The sequence below is a fragment of the Cupressus sempervirens genome, chromosome 1, assembly GCF_028749045.1.
Source record: "Cupressus sempervirens isolate cs-2001-9-10 chromosome 1, ASM2874904v1, whole genome shotgun sequence".
NCBI classification, from domain to species: domain Eukaryota; kingdom Viridiplantae; phylum Streptophyta; class Pinopsida; order Cupressales; family Cupressaceae; genus Cupressus; species Cupressus sempervirens.
Window position 1 is genome coordinate 53,202,842 of NC_143118.1, and position 27,769 is coordinate 53,230,610.

Sequence of the window (27,769 nt, forward strand, 5' to 3'; positions counted from 1 at the left end):
AAGCATAATAATAAAGCTTTGAAAAAACTTTAAAAAGCTATATACTATAAATTGGATTCCTCTATTTGTTAAACCCTAATTCTAGTGGACGTAATGAGTTGGCACGTGTACAAGTTGGGTGAAATTAAGGGCAAGAACAAGATGGACGTTTATATTCATACCAATATCATTCTATATGACATAATCATGCAAAATTGGCAGATAACAAACAAACGGCAATGTTCACACAACTTAGAAAACTCCATCTCCTCCTCCTGCCTCTCTATAAATAGGGTGTTACTTCCTCATGGAAATCACCATTGCATATATTCTCTCAATCAGGAATCATTGAATTACAAGTCTGAGATTTAGGAGGAAGAGGAATAGAAAGAATGGCAGGAAGAGGTGAGAAGAAGAGCATCACTATTGCAGTGATGGTGATGATAATGATGGTGGCGGGAGTGAGTAGAGTGAGAGCAGCAGGAGGAGATGAGTGTGGAATGGCAATCCAGCAGATATCATCATGTTTGAACTATCTCACCAATGGAGCCCCGGTGCCTCAGATGAACAGCCTTTGTTGCAGAGGAGTAACCAACTTATATGCACATGCCACAACTACTCCACTCGTACAAAGAGTGTGCAATTGTTTCAAGACTGAGGCCACTAACTATCATCTCAATGACCAGGCTCTCCAAAATCTTGCTCCCACATGTGGTGTTGATCTTAGCTTCACAATCTCCAAGGACATCAATTGCTCCAAGTAAGTTTTCTTTCATTCTCTCATGGAAATAGTGATAGAATCTGTTGTTTAAAAGGATTTTGGAGCGTGATTTCAAATGTGGGTCTTGTTTTATTTTACTTTTGTGATAATGGATTCTTCCATGGAATCAGTAAAAGAAATTTGTTGATAAAAAGGATTCAAATTTGGGTTTTTATTTGAACTTTTTTTTTGGAATGATCTTACATGTGGGTTCTCTTTCCTTTTACTGACCTTTTGAAATATTATTTTTGCTGCAGGATCCATGTCTGATGAGACCCAATACTTGCTTGAGTAGCATCTCCATTTGAAATAAAGCACCACTTCTTCAGACATCAAGTTGCATCACTTCTTTCTGTTATTATTGTACTGAGCAATGATAGTGGCTTTGAAACTCTTTTATGTTCTCGTTTTCATTCTCCTAGCTGAATAAATTTTGGAGCTCATCTGATTATATCGTTTTGATAACTATGTAATGCTTATGGGTACTTCTTGAATAATATTTTTAGAATTTTGTGAATGAATAAAAACTCCCTTTACATACATATGAAAGATTATTAATTGCTATGAGGTTAATGATTGAACGCTTTCTATATTTGAGATAGGAATAACAATTAATGTTTTGAAAAATGTACATAATATATAAATAAATAAATAAATTTAATTATAAGATATGATGTTCACTATGTTGTTATATGTATTTTTTGACCGTTATTTTATGTGATTATCTTAAAGTTTATTAGGAGAGCGTTTTAAAAATAATTTTCATGATTATATAAATTCTATTTATAATTATAGATTCAATGGGAAATATATTAAATTCTTTATTCATTTTTAAAAAAAGTTTAAAACTACATTAAATGGATGAAGTGTTGACAACAATTGTGAGAGCTTATTAGGTAATACAATTATTCTTTCTATGTTGAAATCCTATAACCAATTAGAATAGTTTTAAAATAACAGCCCAAGACACAAAAAACTATCACATATAGTTTTCCTATATTGATGTCATGTTGTTATTAATGTCATAGGATTATCCTATTCTTATAATATGTCCTCAATAGACTCTTTAGTTATTCTAGATGTTAAAAAATAATAAGAAGCTCTCCTAACAAACTACAAGGACTAGTTGAAAGGTCAACTTAGTCACATTAAATTGATTTGTATCTAAAAGATCAAGGGTCAAATAGACAATTGTGAATTTAATTAAAGCCAATGAATATATAAAATAATGTATTAAATGTAGATCCCGGGGTATTTTTACCAATGTACACATAGAAATATGTCATTGTGTATGTGTTAATTATAGGAATAGGGGCATCACCTATGTATAAAACAAAGGTAAAAAAAAATTCAAATTATATATTATTTATGTTCAACAAGAACTCAAAATGAAAGTATATATTTGTATATTATAAGTTACAAATTATCCATGAATATGTAATTCTTCTCAAAACTTACAAATAGGAATTCACTTCTATGAGTAGTATTTGACATTCATTTTAAATAAGCACAAAACTAAATGGTCAATAATATCTTTTAATAATGTAAAACTAAAAAGAAACATTACTTACTTCTAATGGTGGTATAATCTAAATATATAATAATAATACAACAACAACAAAAACAATAATAATAATTAAATGTATTTAAGGTAGAGTTTCCTAATATCCAAAGTATTTCAAAATAGAATAAATTCTTGAAATAGAATAACATCAGGAAATAGTCCTTATAAAAGAAGACATTTAACATTATATCTCTAAAAAAAAAAACATAAAACCTACTCAACACATATCATTATAATGATAATCACCTCCTTTTATATATAAGTAAATCTTAATCCCATTGGAGGCTTACTTATTATCTACAATGTTTAATAATTTGATGTGTTTTTCTAAAGGTATGTATGCCTAATATTGTCTTCTCCATCCAATTAAATACATTATAATATAATTGCCCTACATTATAACACAACATCCCTCCTTGTCATGTTGCATTGTTGAAATATGAGAAGAATTCAAAGAATGTTACTATCACATGTCATTACAATTATAATTCCATAACCATCATTTGTTGATGAATTTTGTAAGAAAGCCCTTGAAATACTTGAATTAACGAATGGATATCAAGTTCATGTTAATATTGTGAGCTTATTTTGTATTCTAAGTTTTAATTTGAGTTGCACACATGGTTTGGTTGTATGTACCAAAACATGATGGATAAATAATCATGTCAAATATAAATGGATAATTCTTAAATTTATGTGCATGTAGAATGTGGTATAGAAAAATAATTACACATTAAATAAAATCAAGTCACAAGCCACCATAAAAACTCTTCAAGAAATCAACCTATATGGTTTCATGAAGAATATGATTCTTTTTATAAAAATAATCTTCATCATCACTATCACTATTAGTATCACTTCCAAAAGTTCCTTTATACCAAACTATTGCCTTGAACTTGAAATTTCAATAGAGTTTCCAACCTTCATTCTAGGGAAGCTACCTTGAGATTACTAAGGAGTGTGCATTATCCTTTTTGATCCCTAATGTAGTTGACACAAATATGTTGATAATCAGATTTTTTATTGTAATTGCTTCTTTATGAATGACCTTATTTCTCCTATGGGCAGTGACAATTATTCCAATAGTGGGATAGACGACAATCGATCACTATCACATTATAATCTTCCTTTGTATTTGAGAGGGGAAACTCTCTCATGTAATATGGATATTTAGTATTTTGTGTACTTTAAACTAGAAAGTACATAAACGATATAATATAAAACTAAGACAAGAATAATTACTAACCCAAAAAGTTAGTTATCAACAAGACTTTACAAATATAGAGGGAACTATGTAGAATTTTATTTAAGAGTATGCACTAATTTCATAACTATGTTTGGAGTTGTGCATCTTTAAAAGAAATAATGTAAATGCATTTAGTAGTATGTCTCAAATGTGTTCATCATTTATTATTAATTACTCCTTGTATCTTGAGTTGGTAATCTTTAATGTAATGGTGTATTCATTTATTAATTCTAATCTATGAAATTGATATAATGAAATACATTTGTTTCTTATTCTCTTGATGTGAATGTACTACTTGACAGTGTTGTTTGACTGACTCCCAACATCCCCCTTTAGGATTCGTGATATGGATTAACTAACTCATGGGCTCTATAAGTCTAGTGGTTTTATTGTGTCAATCTTTTGGTGCAATGACAACCCTAACTTGTAACAAGTGGTATCAAAGCTTGGCCACATATTTAAATATCCTCGGGTAACATTGAGGGGATGGGGGGGGGGATTATTGGACTAACTACCAACATTCCCCTTCATGATTCTTGGCATGGATTAACTACCTCTATGTTCTATAAGTCTAGTGGTTGTATTAGACATTAATAGTTTTATATTTTGGTGCAACGACAACCCTATCTTATAGAAAGTGTATCTTTCTGAATATTAGGGTTTCTATCTATTATTTTTTATTGTTTCATTCTTTTTTAGATACCCTTGTTATAAACAATATTCATTATGAAATATCATTTGGTATTTGTACATCTATCACTGGACTTCTTTAGTTTATCTTGTCTTAGTTTTATGTTATATCTTTTATGTACTTTCTAGTTTCAAGTACACAAAATACTAAATACCCATATCATATGAGGGAGATTCCCCTCCCAAATACAAAGGGAGATTATAATGTGATAGTGATCGATTTTAGTCTATCCAATTATTATAATAGTTGTTACTACCCATAGGAAAAATAAGGTCATTCGTGAAGAAGAAATTGCAGTGAAAAATATGATTATCAACATATTTCTAACACTTCCACTAGGGATCAAAAAGGCCAATTCACACTCCTTAGTAATCTCAAGGTAGCTTCCATGGAATGAAGGTTGGAAACTCTATTGAAATTTCAAGTTCAAGCCAATGTTGTGGTATAAAGGAAAATTTGGAAGTGATACAAACAGTGATAGTGATCATGAATATTATTGTTTTAAAAGAATTAGATTCCTGATGAAACCATATAGGTTGATTTCTTGAAGAGTTTTTATGGTAGATTGCAACTTCATCTAGGAAAGATTCATCCATCTTTACGTCAAAATTTTAAAAATATTGATCAAGAGGAGTGAAAAGATAATCAAATTGTCTCTCAAAAACAAGAATCTTTATCAGAAATAAGTTCTACATGTAAAGATAAATAAGGCTTTGTACATAAGTATGATTTGTGTGAATCAAGGTTGGATAATGGTGATTAAAAAGTAGTCCAACACCTACACTAGTTACTCAATAGAATCATCCTTCTAGTGATCCTAACTAGGTTAAGTTTTTGAAATGGTTATATGGTAAGGTACACCTTGGTCATGACAAAATAGATCCTTCATTACTTCAAACATTGCAAGAAGTTAAGAAAAAAGACTAGTTTGAAAATCATTTTCTTGATAAGAGAACATCTCACAATAAAAATATTAGAAATGATCCATTAGAATATGTATAGATGAAAGAAGATGAGGATTCTATGTCTAATCAAGATTATTATCAAGAAATGACATCTAGGGAAGAATAAGGTAATATAAACATGTGCTAAGAGAACATTTTGATTAGCTTGATACTAGTGAGATTGAAGAAGATAAAAATATGTAACTTAAACTTAAAGAGAGATAAGACATGCTTGATCAAGATGAATCCTATAGTGTTTTTATTCCTAATTGGTTCCTTGATGCATTGAATGAGGAATTCCTTTATGGATAAAGTATTCCTATTCATTCACCATCCTTTGTTGAAGAGAAACCCCCTGTTAGGGTAAGTGCACCAAGTTGTGGTGCCAAAAAGGTGACACATTTTTTTCTTTTTCTAATTTTCAATAGCGCACGTGCTATGGCTTGGGTAACTTGAGCCATAACATGTACAAACTATATAAAAAACCAAAATATTATAAATGGGCTGCATACCCACAACCCATTCATTTCTCCTCTATTTTCCATTTTTTCCTCCTCATAGTGCGTATGCAGATTGAGAGAATACAAGATTTTCACCACCCACCTTGCCAATATGCCTCCTTGCCATTGAATTTTGAGATCATGAGCATGGTGTATGTTATCTAACTTTCTTTTTGCATTATTTTATATGTTTTTTATATTTATTTGAAGGTTTTTTTCCAAATTTTATTTAAATTTATTTATTTATTTAGATTTCAATTGATTTCTTATTAGGAAATGTGAATAATGAACTGGAAAATCCCCAAGAAGGTCAAAACCAAAACCCTCCATAACAAGAATAAAAAATTTCACAACCTGAACCAATTGCAAGACCTCCTCCTAGCACACAAGAAAACATTTTAAATGAAATAGAAAAAGGCAAAACTGAATTAGAAGCACTCATTGGTAGGTTGAAAGCTTTTGGACAAACCAATCCAATAAGAGCTCAATTGGCATCCTCCCTTGAGTCCATTAAGGCCCACATAGCTTCTGTCAATGGTTAGTTAGATGTTTGATGGGTTAAGAGGGATGAACAAAAAAGATATTATGCAAATAAATTATCATATCAAGATCTTAAAAAAGGAAAATGATATACCAAAATGTAGGATTTGTGCATTATTTAGAAAGCCTAGTGAACAAGATACTGTTAGAGAGGGTACTAAACAATTCCCCATCCATTGGTGCATACACGATGGTATTAGAAATAATTTTTGGGATAGATTGTGAATGGTTTTTGATGCCCCTCCTTGCAATAATCATGAGGTCCCAATGTATTTCTTAAGGAAATTGTATTGTGAGTTTGTCCTTGGGGAGATTCCCAATTATTTTGATATATTAGACTCTCAGGGTAGAGGTGGGGGGTCATCATTTGAGAGGCCGAGGGCACGTTGTGACCCTAATGTAGTTAGGGCACCTGTGGTCAAGCCATAGGGTGAGCATGTGACTATTCCTTCAATTGTCAAGGAACATGTAGAGGCCATCACTCTAGGGACTATTAGTGCTTTGACATAGATCGTCATTCATTGCACAAGTCCATTAATCGAGGAGGAGTCTTTTGAACATCGCGATCACATGTGCACATCATGTAGATCCTTATGCACATTTGGTAGCCATGCTGAAGATGGTGTAGATGATGGGCTAGTGACTGATCAGTTCTTGAATGAGATATTTGGCATTGACACATAGGTAAATTACAATTATAATAAACTAATTTGATCACATTTCATATGTATAGTGAATAAATAATTAATTAGCATGTATTGACATTGTTCAAAATTTAGGGTCAGAGTGTTGGCGGCCCTAGTAGCGATCCCCCCACCCCATTTTTCATCTTGTCGATGAGTCTAGATGTATATATTTATCTAATCATTTAAATGAATACATATATTTATTAAGTAATCATATGAAGGATTGACAAAAAAATTCATGCATGTGCATCAGTTCTCTACAGGACCATCGACATTCACTATAGACTCCAAGACTAGACGTGACATGAGCTTTGTAGAGGTACATTTGTTTCATGTTAATTTAATTCATTTGATTATATTTGTTTCATGTTTCATGTCACATTTAACATGTATCTTATGACATGCAACTGTTGACATCTAAAACTCCTCCTCATCTTTGGTAGTCTGTCAATCGTGGAGTGGTTGCAGCTATGGCTAGTTCACAACCATTGACTGAGGTATGAAAGAATTTTCTTGGTTTTAGTTGTTGTTTATAATAGTTAGTATCGAAATTTCTAATGTTATTTATAAGTGATTATATTGATTCAATTGTCGTAGGGTCTTGTCACACCCGATCATCCATGGACCTTTGAGGTGGACTTGCAGAGTGACTATATGATGGTAGTAAGAAAATAATTAATTTTGTGTGTACATATATTTGATTTAAATGTATAATAATTATTGATTTATATCTACTTTATTTGTATTAGCTTGATTTAGAGAAGAGCCTCAACAAGAGGATGAGTGAGAGTGTGAGGAAGACCTCATCATTGCCACCATCTCCCTCCACATGATGACCGAAGACCTCTAGAGATTTGTTTCTTTCCCCTCGTGAGAAGGAGAAGATATAGTTGATAGACATACATGTATAGGCATCAACATACATATATGTTGGATTTATGTTAGTGGACATATTCGATATACATTTAATGTATATATGACATTTTATATTTGATGTATGACATTTATTTGATGCATGAAATTATTAGACTTATGACATTATTGGTTATCATTTTATATTATATGTTTGTTCATGTATGACATTATTGGTTATCATAATATATTATATGTTCCTTCATGTATGACATTATTGGTTAAAATAATATATTATATGTTTGTTCATGTATGGCATTATTGGTTATCATAATATATTATGAGGTTGCATGGGTACTTGTACCCACACCCCTGGTACTCGTACCCATGTACCCAAGTACCAAGTACTCGATGGAGAGCATCATAGCTAAGGACCTTGATTGAGATTTTAGATTTTTTTTTTTAGTTTTTAGTTTGTGTATCAGCTCATTGCTTAGCAAGCTTAATTCAATACCTAATCAGTTCAAAACTTTGATAGAACATTGATTAACAATAAACTTTATCACTACTTAAGCATAAGTTTATCATTTCTAATATGTCATCGTCATATGATTTATGATCTTGTTCATGTTTAAAGTTTTCCTTCTTTGTTATTTGTTTATCAAGCTTAATTCAATACGTAATTAGTTTGAATTTTTGATACAATATTGATTAGTAATAAACTTTATCAGTGTTAAAGACACAAATTTATCATTTGCAATATCTCATTGTCATATGATTTATGATATTTTTGTTCATGTTTAAAGCCTGCCTTAAATGTTATGCATCTAAAAATTTATCATAAATTATTATTGCAAACATATATGACAAATCTAAAATTGTAAACAATACATTACATTTGCAAACTTTATCACTGTTCTTGATTTGAAAAATCATTGTCATGACTCATAAATTCAAGTTTTCTATAAATATAAAAGTATAATTAAAAATAAAGTTTGACATACCCAAGTAACCCCATCTCCTATTATAAAAAATAGTTGTACTCGTACCTATACCCATACCCATACCCTAAGTACCCCAAGTACCCTCATCCCTATACAACCTTGTATATTATATGTGGATCTTGGTGTTTTCTGTGAACGATACTAGGCTAGAGAAGATGAGGGGAAAACAAATAAAAAAATAAGTTAGATGTTAAACTTTAATTGCAATGCATAGTATTATTATCCAAGAGGCACACTCTGAGATGTTGTACATAGTGGTGCCTAATATATTCCCCTAATCTACCACTAAGCTAACTCCTAGAGAATGGTAGGGACAAATATGTCACTCTAACTATTTGTAGTTAGAAAATATGTCAAGACAGGTGCCACTGGACACATGTGGCAAGTTTTTAGAAGACTTACATTGTCGTGTTTCTCTTTGTTGGATACAATTGTTCAATTGTGTTGTCTTTGATGTTACACAAATATCATATCAATTATCACTCAGAGTCTACCAAGCTCAGTTGGTCAGCAAGACAAATGATAGAGTCCACTGAGCTCAAAAGGTTAGCAAAGAAGGTTTACAGTGTCTACCGAGTGTTCTTAGACTTTGCCTTGTGCAGATAGTTGTTAGCAACCTTTCAAGGTTAGCAAAGGAAATTCAATTGTTACCGAGCTCACTCGATCATCAAAGGAAAATATGGCAAAACATAGTTCTTACTAAGCTCTCATGGTTAGCAAAGGAAATTTAGTTCCTATCGAGTTCACTCAGTAGCCAAAGAATTTCATAGAATATGCAGTGTTAATTGAGTTGAGTTGGTTACCTTAAGAAATTATTTATGGAGCAGTGTTTACTGAGTAGGGTCGGCCAATGAAGGATTTCATTATTTTGGAAAATAAATATTATTTGTTTAATATAATATTTGTAGCTGACTGATGTATGGTTTTCTGGTAAATGTAACTTGTGAATGAGCCGACCTGATAATCTGCATGGTATATATAAGAGGTCAACTTGAAAATTCTAAGTGTGATGATGATGGATTTGATATGATATGAATGTGAAGGAGGACTGATTATTGTGAGAGAAAATTTTGAAGGATGATCAGAGATCATTGAGGAACAAAGCTATATTTGATCAAGGAGGATCTAATGGTGCAGACTAGAGACCTATAATGAGCAAATTCAGTTGCATCTTATTCAGGTCAATTCATTGTTACTTTCTAACCATTGTAGCAATGATTCCAAAATCTCTTAATAGAGTTAGTTTAGAAACCATTTTTGTAAATCCTCTAACAAGGTGATAGTTCAATTGAATTTTTCTAAAGACCTCTAGAAAGACCACTCTTAATAGGGTGATTAAATCCTCTAATAGGGTCACACCTAACAGTGTGTTTTGTAACCTTTAACAGGGTTGACTTCTAACAGGGCTCACTTCAAAAGAGTGAAAATTGGTAGCTAGTTTTTAATTTTTTTTTTAAAGCAAATGTGGCAAGCCACTGTAATATTTATTAATCTGATTCAATGAAGTCAACTGGGAAAGAATCAGTGAAGAAAACCCAACATCATTCCTAAAGTTTACATGTATGTATATATTAAAAACAAATGATTACAAAAGGTTATCACCCATCTTAAGATAACCCACTCTAAGCTTTTGCATAATACATATACAATAAGTTTGACAAAAAATAGAATTAGAGCTTCAAAATTAGAGATATCTCCAATTGAAAAGAGTTAATTGTCAAGATGAACCATTGCTTTGCAATTCTGCCCAAACTGAAAGAACACAAACATAAGAGCTAGAGACCAAAAAAAGAGAATTCCATAGCCAAATCATGAAACTGAGTTATGTACGAGCCAATCTAAATCAGAGTTAGGCACACCAATTGAATTAGGCACACCAATTGAATCCCAACAATTTTGTTCCAATGGTTGAGGAGTTACTGCCAATGCATTCTGAGTGGGGGTTGAAACATTAGGATATGACTGCAAATTAATCATGGCCATTCTAACTGACAAGATTCTTTCCACCACCTGCTCACCCAAAAATCGTGGACCAGAAGGAAAAGATTGTTTCAAATAATTGATATTACAATTATCTATAGAATTCTTCATCACCTCAAGAACAATATAATATTCATGATTTTGCAAGATTTGAAAATGTGAAAACAGACCACCTACTAAAGTCATACTATTCCATAAATCATATTTTTGCATGGCCATTTCCAATTTATAATCCAGTAAGAAATGTGGCAGAATTACCTTACGAGCCAAGCCTTGAAGTAATTTTGGAGATTGAAGAAGATCCATGGCATTAGATAGGAAAATAGATATGGCCTAGGAGGGATATAAAAACAAAAGTGCTGAGGGACAGAGAAGCTCCTCACCAATGATGCACCGAATGGCTGAACTGACTCTGTGTGAGTTCATAGTGAACATTTGATTCAGCACCTCATCTTTTATAAGCCTAGGAAGCACAACTTCATCTAAGGCCGGTTGTAGCAAAATTCAAATTTTTTTTGGCATGACTAAATGATGCTGCATATGACATGTTGCACAGGCCAAATCAATATCTCACCTAGAATTCATATTCGAACACAATCTCAACTAATAGACTAAATTTGGCTAATTTAGCATTAGCAAATATTTTTAGAAATGAAGCAAAGAGACTTATTAAATAATCAAATTGAAACTTGTCATTTAATCTCTCCAGTGACATCCTAATCCTACCTGTAAATAGTACTATAAACATTACTCCTTAAATATTCATATTTGTTCACATGAAGCAATCGACCAACATGACATCAAAATTGAATATCATCAGATAATAAAAGATTTGGATCTTGCAAATTGTACTTTGGAGGACATGTCAGTGTAAATGCTCTGAATAAAAAAATTTGACATTAATTTTTTCATACAACACCAACTTAAAAATAGGGTAACTTGGCATCTGATAAGCATAACTCGGCATCAAACACTAAAAAAAACTCGGCATTTGACTTAAAGACTCAGTTTCTTGGCACTAATTACTTTCATGCCAACTCAGCACCTGAAAGGATCCTGTATACTCGACACTACTTGGCGCCTGAAGTCTAAGGAACTCAACATAGCTAAAGAACTCTGCAATAGTTATTAGATTGCCAACTTGACACTTGAAAGGATCTTGTATACTTAGCACTACTGAAGAACTCAACACTTGAAGCCTAAAGAACTCGGCATAGCTAAAAAACTCTACACCAGTTATCAAATTGCCAACTCAGCACTTGAAAGGATCTTGAATACTCGGCATTACTAAAGAACTCGGCACCTAAAGCCTAAAGAACTCGGCATAGCTAAAGAATTCAGCACCAGTTATCAAAATGCCAAATTGGCACCTGAAAGGATCCTATATACTCAGCACTAATGAAGAACTTGACACAACAAAAGAACTCGGCACCAGTTATCAAAATGCCAACTCGGCACTTGAAAGGAACCTGTATACTCGGTACTACTAAAGAACTTGACACCTAAAGCCTGAACTCAGCACAGTTAAAGAATTTGACGGAGATCGAATCACAATGAAAAATACTAAGGAACTCAACTCTTGAAGGATGATGCGAAGCTCGCCACATGAAACAAAAATACTCAGCATCTTAAGATAACTTGCTAATCTCAAATATTACTACTATCAGATGCTGCCATGTTGTCATGAATAAGATTTTTTAAAACCTTATGTTGCTCAATAAAAGGTAGAAAATGAAAAGTAGAGACATTAACCCCATCACATCCCAAATTTGATAAAAAATCTGCAACTTTATTTGCTTCATGATAAGTATGTGAAAGGAAAACTTCCCAAAATTCATCAAGGAGTCTCCGAATTTGATTGAGAACATACTTTAGTTTCCAGGAAATAATGCATGTATGAATACAAGCATCAATGATAAGTGAAGAATCCCCTTCAATATGTAACCTATTAAGACAACCTTGTTTAGCTAATAATAGCCTAGCCAACAAAGCATGAGCCTCAGCAATATTGTTTGTGTCAATAGGTAGAGGAGATACTCTGATTGCTACAACCTTACCAAAAGAATCTCGAATACAAACCCCAACACCCGAAGGACCAGGATTTCCTCTAGAAGCACCATCAAAATTCAACTTCCAAAAACCAGAAGATGGAGGTCTCCAACTATTCTTCCTAAATAAGGTTTGAACTGGTGAAGTACTAATTTTTCACCCATTAGGAATAAATAATAATTTCCATTCCTAGACAAGTTGTGAATCCCAATGAGTCACAATCAGATTAAATTTAATCCTTTTCAAACTGGAATTAGTCACTTCTGAGATAGATCTTTCAATACCATTTAAGACAACTTCTAATGGAAGGGATTGTTTTCTAAAAATACGCTTATTTCTTTCCCACCAAATAGCCCAAACTACCAAAGCTGGAACACATTTCCATAGGTTTACAAACAATGATTTTTGATAAAGAATTGGCCAGGCTTGAAAAAGATCCCAAAGCTTGTTAGGCAAGGGGGTAGAGTACTTAAGCTTGCTCAAAATAAAGCACCAACATTGATAAGAAAATGAACAAGAGACAAAAAAATGATCCACGGTTTCATCCTGTTCCTTACAAAGAACACATTTAAAAGGCTTACCAATTTGTAATCTATTCAACCTATCACTACTTAAAATCCTGTGTTTTAATGCCAGCCATGCGAAACAACCTACTTTAGGTAGAACTGTTGAATTCTAACAAAATGAAAAAGCTTTGGACATAGGTTTATTCAAATCATTTTGTTGTAGAATAGTGTATCCCTCTTTCACTGAATACTTACCATCCTTAGCTGGGGCTCAAAAAATCTGATCTTGGACATCAGAGAAGTAGACTGATCTTGAATTCAGAACATTTTGAAATTGGTTAATTTCTTGAAAAGAAAGAGGCAACTTACTTGGGTCTTTCCAAACTATTTTATTTGAGAATTTAGAAACATATTCCACATATTGATTCAATTGGGTCCCCCAATGGGTTTCCGTAACATGAATAATATTCAAAGAAAACCCACTTTTAGATAAGGGAGTTAGACCATTCCAGGAATCATTCCAAAAATTAATACTAAGTCCATTGTGGATTTCCCAAGAAATATAGTCAACTATGATTTTGTGCAAAGCTATCATAAAGTCCCAAACAACCAAACCTTTTGGAGGATTAGAAATCGTTAAGACTCTGGAAGGATCATTGTTATCCAGATATTTTTGCTGCATAATTTTACACCACGTGGACTGAGACTTAGAATACATGTGCCAAATCAATTTCCCACCAAATGCCTCATTTCTGAATGAAAGATCATGGATTCCTACCCCTCCAACATTAGGATTGTGTGACATATCTTGCAAGGAGACAAGTGGAATCTTTCAAGAATCATCCAGGTTACCTGAGTAGAGGAAACCATTGATAAATTTTTGAATTGTAACTAGTACTTTGGGTGGAATCTTAAGGACAGCAATAAAATAGTTAGGGATAGTACCTAAAACTGATTTAATGAACAAAATTCTTCTTGCTAGTGACAACCATCTAACTTTCAAAGATGCAATTTGACTCTAGATATGCTGAATGACTGCAAACCAATACGAAGATTTGTTTGAGCCCATGAAAAAAGGAATGCCCAAATAGACTAAAGGTAAGGAATCTTCTAAAAAACCCAAGATCTGTTTAACTTTATTAGAAACCAATTTGATAGTATTGAAAAGGTAAATCTTGGATTTTTTAGCATTAACCATTGACCAGACAATGTTGAATACAGGTCAAGTGTATACAAAATCTGTCGAGCTTCTTGAACATTTGACAAGCCAAACAAAAGAGTATCATCCACAAAAAGAGAATGTGTAATGGATATGTTTGTACCTAAAATGAGAACTCCTTTCCATTTATTAAGCAAGTGTTGATGAGAGATGGACCTACTAAAAGCTTCAGCCATAATAATAAATAGAACTGGAGATAAAGGGTCCCCTTGTCGAATCCCTTGAGTAGAAGGAAAGAAACCCTCAGGCTTCCCATTAATGATCAATGAAAACCAAGCCCCTAAAATACAAGCCTTAATCCATTTGCACCAATTTTTTTAAAAACCCAATTTGGCAAGTACTTGTAGTAAAAATTTCCAACAGACTCTATCATATGCTTTCATCATGTCCAATTTTATGACAAAACTTGAAGTCTTGTTTAAATTAATAGAATGAAGAACTTCATGAGCCACAAGAGCCCCTTCCATGGTTTCCCTTCTTGAACCAAATCCCCCTTGCTCTAGGAAAATAATACGTGGAATAAGATGTTGAATCCTAAGATATATGGCTTTGGTAATAATCTTATAGGATAAGTTGCATAAAGAGATTGGTCTAAAAATCTGCAAAAGTTTGGGGATCCCTTAGTTTTGGAATAATAGAAATATTTGTGGTATTAAAATATTTTAGCATGGATTTAGACCTTCTAGATTCTTCCACAACCGCCCATAGATCCCAACCAATTATATTCCAACAACTTTGATAAAATAGAGTAGAGAAACCATCTGGCCTAAGAGCTTTGTTAGGCAAAAAAGAAAAGACAACTTTGCGAATTTCTTGAATAGTAAAGGGAGCCATCAGAATATCATTTTCCTATTCTAAAATCATTGTTGGAATGGAATCAAGGAGTTCATCAATCTGTGATGTAGTAGGGGAAGGGAAAACATCAGGAGCAAGAAGATTCTTTAAAAATTTAACGTCTTCATTCTTGATAAGATTTTCATTAGCCAGGAGGGTACCAGAGGCATCTTTGATATGAAAAATTGTATTGTTAGTTCTTTTTTGTTTGGCTGAATTGTGAAAGAACTTAGTGTTTCTATCCCCATCCTGAAGCCATAATTCTCATGATTTTTGTCTCTAGTACATCTCTTCTCTAGAACACAATTCCTCCCATTGAACCTACAAATTCTTTTGAAGAGAATAAGTTTCTTCATTCATGCCCTCTTGGATAATCTGGTTGTAAACTTCTTCAAGCTGATCTTTGACTATGACCTTTTGATGAAACACATTTTTAAAAACTTGTTGGTTCCAAGTTCGAATTCAAAATTTGATATATTTCAATTTCATTGAAAACTGATGCATTTTTTGTCCTTCTAATGGAACTTCATTCCACCATTGTTGAATATTGTGTAAAAAACTTGGATGCTTGAGCGACATGCTTTCAAATTTGAAAGAAGAATGAAAGCGTTGATCAGAATGATTGTTATTACAATTGAGATTTAATGAAATAGGAAAATGATCAGATCCTAGTAAAGTAAGGATGTCTAAAGAAATATCTGAACAACTCAGCTGCATATCTTTAGATAAAATAAATCTATCTAGATGAGCAACAATATTTGCAAAGCCAGATCTCTTATTAGTCCAGGTAAAAACTCCATTACTTGATTTAACATCCATCAGATTATTATTATCCACGAAAGCATTAAAAGCTTGAAGAGTTTTAGAGGGGGGGATAATACCACCAATTTTTTCTAATTCATCTAATAGAGCATTGAAATCCCCACCAATAACTACTTGTTGCTGATCTTGCAATTGAAGGGAAAGTGTGACAGACTCCCATAAATAGGCTTTCTCCAAGGTTGATGCAGGTCCATATACATTAATCAGGATAAAAGAAATATCAAATGCAGTTATTTGGATCAACTGCCAATTACTTTCTTGTCGAAGAAGCTGAGAGTTAACTGTGAGAGGATTCCAAAAAATTGCTAAGCCTCTAGAAGCACCCAAACCATGCATATGATATGCTTTCCATTTTTTCCAAGATGCAATGATTTTATCAAAATTATTTTGAGACAACTTGGTTTCTTGTAATAAAATAATGTCTGCCTACAAATAATCAATTACTTGTTTGATTCTTTGACTTTTGTCAGAGGCATTTAAGCCTCTGACATTCCATGAGATGATCTTCATTAATAACAGGGAGAACACCTAGTTCTCCTTGTCGATCTTCTAACAATAGTAAAATTGTCATCCAATGTAGTTTGTATACCTGCAGTGATTTCTTTCTTAATTTTGGAGCCCTTCTATCTACCTCTAGCCTTTGGTATTTTGGTAAGAGGAGTTATTGTAGATGGAGTCTGCAAAATAGATAAAGGCTGGAATTTAAAAGTATCTTGCATGGGAGAATCTTGAGACTGAGATTGTAGAGGAGAGAAAACTGTAGATTTCTGCACTAGTTGATAAATATTGGTCTCTAATCCCTTGGAATCTCTAGACATTGAATTGATAATTCCCACATCAGAATCCTGAGAAAAATTGTTAAGAATAGTTTGATTGTCAGAATATTTAATAACATTTGATTTGTCAAGCATCTGACTAGGAATCAAATTGCTCAAAAACTGAAATTCTTGAAGCAAATTATCAATCACAAGTGATTTATAGTCGTCATCCTGCAAGCCTTCTTCTTTTGCAATAAAAAAAAAATAGAGGTAGTAATCTTAGATAAAATTTGATCACAAATAAAAGTCAATATGACAGGAGAAGGATAAATGGAAAGACATTGTATAGGTTGCTTTAAAATTGACATTGGAAAACTTCTATTCTGAAAGGTGATCAAACTGGAAGACTTCACAACTACACAGTATTGAGGATTTTTCAGTGGGTGCAAATTTGGTCGCACACTTGTAAAGGAATCCAATAGAGAAGAAGGAGCAAATTCCAACATGAAAAATTTACTATTGCAGCACACACTCTTGAGAGAAGCAAAGAGCCAAAGAAATTGATGGAGGAAGACTAGGAATGAATCTAACATAACTTGAACTGCAATTGTATTCTCTTCATAATAGAGTTATCTATTAAATAATCAAAATCCTTTTGCATGATAACTACATCAGAGATGTTTCTATTCTTCACTGAACTTTTCATAGAACAAGCCTTAGGATCTAAACAATGGTCTAGACAAACTTGTAATACATTATCTTGACCAGTTTGGCACATATAGTTGAAATGACCAAGATTATCTTGGAATTTTAGAACCACAGAAAAATCTTGCACCTTAACTGATTGTATCCATTTTCCCCATTTGGATATGAGAGCTATAGATTGAGGAAATGACTTGCTACTCAATAAACACACCCTAACTTCCAAGTGAGGGCATTCATACGAAATCAAATCATGTTTCAGAAAAATACCCAACTTGTTAGCTATGATTTCCAATATCTCAGGATCACAGTACTTGAACGACAAAGAAGGAAAAGAAATCCAATATGGAAAAAATTGGATATTGATATCTTTGGGATTAAAATTTGGTATCCACAACATGGTGTATAATCCCACACCCTGACAAAACCAACCCTTTTGCCTATTTACAACATCTCTATCTCCTTTCGAATTAAAAATGACAATAAAGAAATTGGATTTGGAATCATGATAAAAAAAATCTATAAGTCCAGACCAAAGGTTGAAAGCCCAATTTTTAATATCTAAAAAAGATAGCAAATCAGAGGAAAACTTACCTATGAGAGTTTTCTTCTGAAGAGTGGACACCGAATTTTCTAACATTTGATTTGGAAAAGTGACATGCAACTATTGTTGGGATGAGTGCAGATCTTGATCCAAATTTTTATCCACATTATTCTGGGATTTCTCTTGACTATTATCTTGTAATGTAGATTTATGTGTGACTTGCTGATGACATGGAGCTATCTACCCCTGATCTTTTTTCCTCCAGATCTTATTTGGAATGAGGGGGGCTCTATCTGTTGTGGAATCTAGCTTCTATCAAACCAGACCATTTTGGATCTAAATAGTTTGTATTTGAACAAAATGGCCAGAAGGAGCACCTGGACATATATCAAATACAGGCTACTTTTTGAACTTCAACCTATTATGATTCCTTTGTACAAATGTAGATTTATGACACACCTTCATAATAGGCTGATAAAATGAACGAGCCGTTGAAGGATTGTTGGACAACAGATAATCCCGCCAAAAAGAATTTGAAACTTGAGGCTGCTGATGGTGATGAGATGATTCGCCCTTTTCAAAATAGGGAGAGGGCCCAGATTTATCAGTCACTGGATATTGAGATGTCTGATCATGAAACCTAGGGTTAAGGAAAAATGGCTTTGCAGGTTGAACAATTGCTTTCCCTTTGAAGATTGACTCATGGGAAGTGTTTAAAACCCTATTTGAATTAATATCTCTGAAAGAACATCTCTAAAGTGGAAAAGGATTTGATTTGGAGTTGACTAGCTGCACTACTGGTGTAGCTGAGAAGATCTAACTAAAATCATGATCCCAAGCCAGTTGAACAAAAGGATTGGATGAAAATATGGAAGAGGGTACCTAGAAAATTGGATTAGAACCAATTTTTTGAGGCTTGTTAAATTGGTAGCTAGTTACTTGGGGGTTTTTCCTATATTGGGTTTCCATGTTAAATTTGGTGTCTCTTGTGTTCATATTATTTTCTTTTGTGTGCATGTTAATAATTGTGAATGCTTAAAGATCAATAACAAGTTAATCTACTGAGTTACATCATTTTTGTGAATGTTTACTGAGTGACAACAATAAGTAACTTGTTGACATCTAAGGGATCTATGGGTTTGTTTTTGTGGTAACTGATTCACCCCCCCCTCTCAATTACTCCATCTATAATTCTAACACTCTGATGTGTTCTATAGGTGATGATTAGGTTTTTGACAGCACAACAAAGGGCTTATCTTAGTATTGATAGAGTTATGTATCTTCGAGTCCCCCAAACCTTGGAGAAGCATTAATACCCATTGTGTCCAATTGCAGAATGAGACGTGGAGATTTTTGAGCAATTTGCACTTTTTTCTACCCCTATCCTTTGGAATGAACTTGTCGTGCTTCCATCATTCGGAAGAGGGTGTCTCTTGTTGGCAAACTTAGATGTTGATTGTTGATGATCTGGTCACTATTGGTTGGGGTGGCACATAGAGGATTGAGTTCAATTGAAAATAGAGCCTTTGCAGCATTGTAGATTTCAATAGAGGTGGCTAGTAATGGCGTGAGAGTTTTGAATTGAAAAAAAGGTGCATAGCAAGCTAGGTAGGAAGATTGAGCTCAAAGGTGGTGTCTAATCCTACTTACTTGGGGATGTTATAAGGCTCACAATGTAGTGGACAAGCTTGTGGTGCTACCTGTACTTGGTAGTTATGTTCTACAAAATGGTTTGCATATATTGCTATATTTGTTTAATTTGTGTGATGAATTCGATGGCTTTGTCAACTTCATCTTAAGATAGAGTAATTGATGCTAAGGATAGTAGCATGGGATAAGCCCTATCATTCAATTATAGAAGTTTAAATTGGAGTAACATGGAAAGGGTTTTGGTTTGTAGTGTTGGGAAGACCTTTTCCACAGTTGTGCTCAATGAAAAGTAGGCTTCCATCCGATGTGTGCTTCTTGAAGTAGTACATTTGAAGAAGGTGCACTATTAATCCTTTTACTAAAGGAAGTAGATCAACTTTGTGCCTATTAATGACCAAATTGCCATGTGGGGGTGTCTCAAAAACACTAGGGATTGATTAGAGATGATGGTACTTTAACTTCGTCAACAACTCAATAACATAAGTTTCACAATTGCATATTCATCGATAAAAACTATAGTTGTTGAACATATCTTATCTAACAAAATTTGCAAGCTGTGAGCATTTAGTATTGGCAATGTTACATCTCCTTAGCATAGGGTCTATTTACCCCATGATGAATAGCTATTGTTGAATCACTACTATTTTTTTTCATAATTTACCCACCAATCCATTATGTCAACATACACTACGAAGGGAAGGGAAATGTTTGATAAAAGATGCTAGCTAATCATCATTTCTATAACTGGGACTTCATTATATTCTTCTATTATTCCCATTCTATCTGCTTAGTATATAATTCCCTCCATGTTGTGTACACGTGTTTACATATTATTCTAAATCTGTCACCTTCCTCCTCTCTATTTTGACCTAATTTCACACCATGTTTGCAAGCTTCCATTATTCAAATAGTTGTTTACATTTGCAGTTTGGCTTTGATACCATGTTAAATTCCAAAGATCAATGATGCAAATTTAATGGCACTGCTTGTTCAAGGTATGTGTGTTCCAAATGTAGCATTCTCTTAGATTTATATATAGAGAGAATAGGCCATGAATAGACATGTCCCTTCATGGGACATGTCTATTCATTAATTAGATAATTAATAATAATAACAAATTTAATATCATATATATATATATATATATATAAAATTTTCTCATATAACAATGACCTCATATCTCACTATAAAGAACACACACACACACACACACATATAAATTAAATATAGGTTTATCTGACCAAAGCTATCAAACATTGACAAATAGAACTATTTCTAGAGGTGAGATTGATTTTGTACAAGGCATAAAACTTGTCATCTTAGAGAATCTATCTACTACAACATACTTAGAATTGTTGACCTTTCTGTAGTTGGATAACTAGATATGAAGTCAATGGAACTAGATTCCTATGACTTTGTTGGAACCAAGAAAGGCTTGTAAATTCCTTGTTTCTTGTTTATCAACTTGGTTATGACACATGCCCACCCAAAGATTGATCCAAATACAAGTAGTAGAACAAGTTCTATTTTGATAGTTAAAACTTAATGTAGTTTAGAATGTTCAAGTAAGCTATAGGATATTTTAGAACAAAAAAAAATAAAAAATCTATAATGCACAACCAAAGTTTGATTTGATCTAGAGATGTTGATAGTTACACTACTACAAAGGTTTAAAAAGTTGTTCATCACACTCACTATTGTTGCCTTGAATATTTTCCTTTGATCTAATTCCTTTGTAATGCCTTTACCTTATGCATTGATTATCATTAACATTGTTTTGACAATTATAGTAGCCTTTTATCTGAAACCCTTCATGAATATCATTAATGCAAGAGGTAGTGAATGTATGATTTTCTATTCACAAATATGACATTACATAAGATAAGATCCTTGAGAAGCCCTCATAATGATGTAAAATAGTGATCTCTATCATTCCTTTGATAGTTTTGACACAATCTTATAAACCTATGGCACATTAGAATATGTGCCATATTAAGCCTACCTCAAAAAAACCCTTAAGATTGTGAGTTATGACAAGGAGGAAAAGTTATGAGCCCTTTAGAATCTTCTCCTTCTACACATGACACCATGTTTTCTCCATGATATTTTCAATGTGGGGGAGATAAATAGAAACTTATGAACTCTTGTAAGCCCCTTAATGTGTCATTATTTTTCTTAGGGACATTTCGGTTTGATGTGCCCAAGAATGTTTGAGAACTTAATGGGATAGGACATTAAGGTTGGGAATAGGGTTTACCTAACCACTCAAACCTAACAAAATAGATAGTTTGATCCCAAGATGAAAGGTGAGAGAGATTTGGCAGTTGGCAACTTTGTATTGGCCAACACTACAAGTTTCAGCATCACCTAAGATGGCATCACAAAATCAAAATGGAGTGTGATCTCAAAAGAGAGAGAGAGAGAGAGAGAGAGAGAGAGAGAGAGAGAGAGAGAGAGAGAGAGAGAGAGAGGTTATTTTAGGTCTCCAAAACATGGTCTTATACAAACTAGAATTGCATCCATAACTTGTACGAGCTTCGAGATATGCTTGTCAAAGATCGTTGCCCTATGGCATTTAATGACCCTTAGGGACATTTTGGTTCAGTGTGCCCAAGAAAATTTGAGTGCTCAACAATATGGGATGAGGTTGGGGATAGGGTTTACTTGTCCACATAGACCTAATTGAATAGACAGTTCAATCCTACGACCCTTTTTCCACTAAGTTGCAAATTTGAGCAACTTTTACAACTTTCAACAATGCAACTTTGCACAAAAAGTGCAATTTTTTACATTTTTCACTTGATTCCAATTCTAAAACTTGGAAAAAGTTCAACAACACTCAAATAACTTATTTTCAAATGCTCAAACCTTTACCAATTCCCAATCTCCTGTAAAGTTGTCAGCATTTTTGCAATTTTGCTTTGATAACTTTTGTAATTTTTTGCAATTTTTGACATATTAACTCCTAGAAGCCTAAAACTTAACCTAATGACCCTAAGGACATTTATAACCTTTTAAAAAATATAAAAATAAAATTTTCCTTGAAAAATAAACTATATTGCTCATTTTTATGCCTAAAAAGTGGCCCATAGTGTAACAACAAAGACTTGGTCCAAAACAACCATACCTCATCTTTTGATATGTTATAGAGGAGAAAAATGGGTATCCTAGTATTCAATTTGTTTTCTTGATGTTATGGAAAAATGTGGAGAAAAATGAAAGAGGACAATATTTTAGTGTTCTTATTGATTAGTATTGAAAATGATTTGGGATTTGAGTTAGTGATGATACGAAGGTTCTAAATGGTATTCATGCTTCTTGTTGGCATTATTAGATCATGTTAATGGTTCACATTGATTGAAGAGACCAAATTTTTATTTATTTGGTGTTTCTTTATTTAAGGTCTAATTGATTTGATGAAGCAATAAGTTGTGATTCTTGCTGCTTCTTTGGTGATACCATTGCATGCTTTTGGTTATTCATTTGGTTTTCCTTAATAGGTTTCCTCAAGAACATATATGATGCAAAGCCCTCCACTATCACTTTAAATAGACTAACTCAACTTGAGGATTCAACAATATAACTTGGAATCAACTCAAGGAATTAGCCCTACTCAAAGATCAAATGGAGTTCTTTGACTTGGTAGATTAATTCCTAAACCATGCTCATGAGTTCATCATCTCATTGTCTCAATCCAATCTATTCAAACTCCAATACTCTCCTGGGTTACCTAGTGCACCTAGTGTACCTAGTCCTCCAACATACCAAATATCCAATCAAGCTTCCTAGATTGACCCTAACACCTTTGATAACCTTTTCAAGGCCTATCTACCATGATCCAAGTCTTCACCAACTCCAACCAACTCATCTTTCACCATTTCACTCTTTAGCCCTCCTAGGCCTACCTAGTAGCCCTATCATATAGAAATCTAAAAATTCCATGAAATGTTTCCAAACAACCTAGTAAGTAATTAACTTTCCAAATACCCTTTTGGGAGTTATAAAACCCCTTGTCAATCTCAAACCTTCACCTCTTGACTAGTGAACCTTTCTACTGTTGATTGCACATGCATTTAGGCCTAATTAGCCTACCCCAATAAAGGAACCCTATCCTCCACTAATCTCCAAGACTCCCCAACCTAAAATAGTCTTTCTAGACCTCTTATGACACAATATTATCAAACTCCCAAAGTATCACCATTCATCAAACTCCCAAATCAAAAAACCCTCACTATTTGAACAAGAAACCAAGGGTTTTGTAGAAAATGCCCCTCCAATTCACTCACAACTCTAAACAAGGGTCAAACACCTTACAATCCATCTAAAAAGACCTTTCCAAATCTTGGTTATGCTATCCATCCCTCAAATTTGGTGCAGAAGCACCTAGGTAGGCTAAAGGGTAGACCTAGGGCTTCTTTTGGTTTTTTTTGTAGTGATGCTAGCCACATAAATAGAGTAATAATAGGATCAACTTGGTCCTAATGCGAGGTTAGATAGGTTAGAAGAGCCACACAATGCAATATTGATCCTAATTGCTCAAAATTGCTCATTTGACTCAATAGAGCATTTTTGGGTTTTGAGGGCCAAATAAGGTAATAAATTATTTTAGGGTCATTATTAGGTGTCTTGGATCCATATTAGGCCTCTTGGAAAGTTTGGTTGCAAGTAGAGAAAGTTTGGGTAAAAAATTTGCAAAATTGCTAAAATTGCTCATTTCTTGCAAAGTTGTCATTGAAAACTTTTGCAACTTTTATGCAGAAAGAGAAACTTGTTCATGGGAGCCCTTCAACCACTTAAAGTAGTTGTATATTTACATTATAATCCTATATAAGGTTGAACTCAACCTTTTCAAGGGGTTGGAAGAAGGAAAAATGACAATGTACGAATTGTAATCAACATTTTGTTTATTACAACGGTCACTTGCTTTGAGTGTTTTTTCCATGCTCTGTAAAGATTAGACTTAGGGTTTTCTAAGTTGGAATTTTTAGTGGTTTTTGTCCTTCATTTCTATTTTTATTTTTTGTGTTGTTACAGAGAGTTTGGTGTGTTCAAATAAAATATTATGAAAGTTAGCAGGTTGCTATTCTGAACTGGGTAGCCAGCAAAAAATGGAGTCTTAGGGCTACTTCCCACCATATAAAATGTACGACATCTTAGGATTTGGAACTAGAATAATTGTACATTATGTATAGAAAAAGAGAGCCCATGGGAAGCATAACAAGCATTTTTAGCTTGATGCCCTAGGCAAGCAAACCATGTTTGGTTAGGGATCACAAATTTGAAAAAGAGCATTTGGAGTGGATTGAAAGGTCCAATATGGATTCTTAGGGCCACTTCCCACCATATAAAATGTACGACATCTTAGGATTTTGAACTAGAATCCTTGTACATTATGTATAGAAAAAGAGAGCCCATGGGAAGCATAACAAGCATTTTTAGCTTGATGCCCTAGGCAAGCAAACCATGTTTGGTTAGGGACCACAAATTTGAAAAAGAGCATTTGGAGTGGATTTAAAGGTCCAATTCTTTAATCCAAGAACGTGGTGACTAATTATATGGTGAGGGCTAACTCCAACCAAAGGAGGAGTCTTGGTAAGGATTTTAAGGATGTTTAAACCCCAAACAACACCAAAATCCTTGAAACCCTCAAATTAAGCCTAAAATTGTGCTTGGGTTGTAAGGAAAAGTTGGGGGCTTAAGATTTACCAAATCTTCAAGTATTCCAAAAATGGTATCCAAAAATGTGATTTTTTTTGGCTATTGTTAAGGCATTTTTCAGAATATCTCAGTTTTAGTGCATTTGGAGGGCTAATTCTTGTAGCCTTTTTCCAAGAAACTAAGTACAAATTGACCTATGGATTCCAATTATTATAGGGTTTTGCACTTGTTTTGGGTCTAATATGTTGATGAGTAACCTAAGGCATGCCTAGGTATTCATTTGACCAAATGGAAAGGTCCAAGGAGCATTGGGGTTATTTGTGTGATTGTGGAAGTTTGAGTAATCTTGTACTAACATGTTGATGTGTACTAGTTGAAGAAGTGGGATCTATTTAATAGAATCCTTAGAGGCATAGGGTGTGAAATAAGCCATATTTTATTAGGTGGAATACCTAAGAAGACCCTAGAAAGATTTAGGTTTGTGAGCAAGATGTAAGGGAAATAAAAATAAATGTATTTACACCAAGTTTCAACCAAGTTAACGTTTATATATTCAAAAAAATTTGCTATTATTGGGACTGTATCCACGAGACAATAAGCTTCATAAAATATAGAAAATTTGAATTCTATTCATAAAACTTCCACCTTTGGTTCCATTACATATTTCATCATTATGGATCATCTCTCCCTTCTAATCATGTGGAAGAACTTCTAAATAGACCCCATCTTCTCCCACAAACCTGACAAAAACTTCTTAACTATTTGTAACTGTCTGCAACAGTGTACTAACTTAACATATGAAAATGTTGTCAAGTTGAAAAAAAAGTTGTCAACTCAAAAAATCAACATTTCTATACTAATCTAAAGACTCTTTAACTTATTTACACTATAAAACTCTAAACATATCCATTAGTCCTTTCTCTTAGCCATTTTTGGCATTCTTGACAACATTTTGTCAATTTTGTAATTTACGTCTATTTGTTCATATCTTGTATCTTAACATTGAATGACCTATGACTCCTCCATACTATGACTTTGATGAACCAAATATATTATGTTTGACTATGACATTAACATTAAATGACTTTTAACTCCTTAAACCTCACTTGTGCCATTTTGGCCTAAGTTTGCCCATTCTTGGCAATGTATTACAAATTTGACAATTTCATGCTTCCCTTACATTTTGATGGCTTCAATAGCCATGGTTCATCATCAAATGACTTTACATATATTTATTAGGCATTGATTGTCTTTGGTACCTTCATGGTATCCTTCATAGGTCTTGGTGTACCTTGTAGTTTCGTGTGTCCACTTGGTGCCCCTGCACCAATATATGATGTTATGTGTTATGTATTATGTATTATGTGTTAAAAATCTTGTCTTGTTATTTATCTTTTATATATTTGATTTATTTAAGTGGCTGAAATTATTATATTTGGCATACAACTAAATCACCCCTTCCTTAAGATGTGCTTGTCTCTTCCTGGGCCTAAAAATTGGTATTATAGCCAAGTCCTTTTAAAGATGTTTGATCACTTAACGTGATATTTGACATGGAAAGTTTGCAAAATGATGGTCCTAAGTTTGATGAAACCAACAACTTAGTTTGGAAGAATGGTATGACTACTTATATGATATGTATGGAAGATGAATATTGGGATATTAGTGAGAAGCCTTATGATATACTAAATGATCAATCAAATGCTACTACAAATCAAATGAAGTAACTCAAGAAAAAAGATGATAGAAAGTTAATATTTGATTAGTTCCTTGTCTGATATATAGTATTCTCACATCTATGGATAAATGATAACCCATGAGGCGTGGAAAAAGATAGAAATTATTTGTAAAGGTGACGAGTATGTTAAGCAATTTGAGTTGTAGGGTCTTTAAGGGAAGTATGAAGATATAAGGGTGAGTGAAAGTGAACTATTTCACCATTTATGAAGAGATTGAATGATATATTTTATTCAATTATAAGTAGAGATGGCACCTTAAGTGATGTAGAGGTCAGTGGTCAACCAATGATTTGATGTAGAAACAACTATCCCTTTGCTTTGAAACAATGCCCTTATATCTTCCTTAAGTGTAACTAAAACAATGACCCAACCCACTCAATCTTTTATTAGAGGATAATTATTCAAAAGGCTTAACCCAATGAACTCCACACCATTGGATCCATAAGACTAACTCCACTTCCAAATTTCTTCAAGCAATCAAGTTATCCAAGTTGCCAAAAACACCTACAAACTCCATATGACTCAAAATAACTCCAAATATG

At 33.4% G+C, this 27,769-nt stretch overlaps 1 protein-coding gene and 1 pseudogene across 1 annotated transcript; both read left to right on the plus strand.

Moving 5' to 3' along the window:
- The first annotated feature begins 295 nt into the window (after nt 1-295).
- LOC149576130 (non-specific lipid-transfer protein A-like) lies at nt 296-1,280 on the plus strand. Its single transcript, XM_089796309.1, has 2 exons — nt 296-739; nt 997-1,280. Exons 1-2 carry the CDS (start codon nt 372-374, stop codon nt 1,007-1,009), a joined length of 381 nt encoding a protein of 126 aa, XP_089652435.1. The 5' UTR covers nt 296-371; the 3' UTR covers nt 1,010-1,280.
- Nucleotides 1,281-18,659: 17,379 nt separating this feature from the next.
- Nucleotides 18,660-27,769, plus strand: part of LOC149576131 (putative protein phosphatase 2C 55 pseudogene) — a 31,889-nt pseudogene continuing 22,779 nt past the window's right edge.

What these genes read in the sequence shown, in the direction of transcription:
- LOC149576130 (XM_089796309.1), top strand. Translation starts at nt 372, where the DNA reads ATGGCAGGAAGAGGTGAGAAGAAGAGCATCACTATTGCAGTGATGGTG.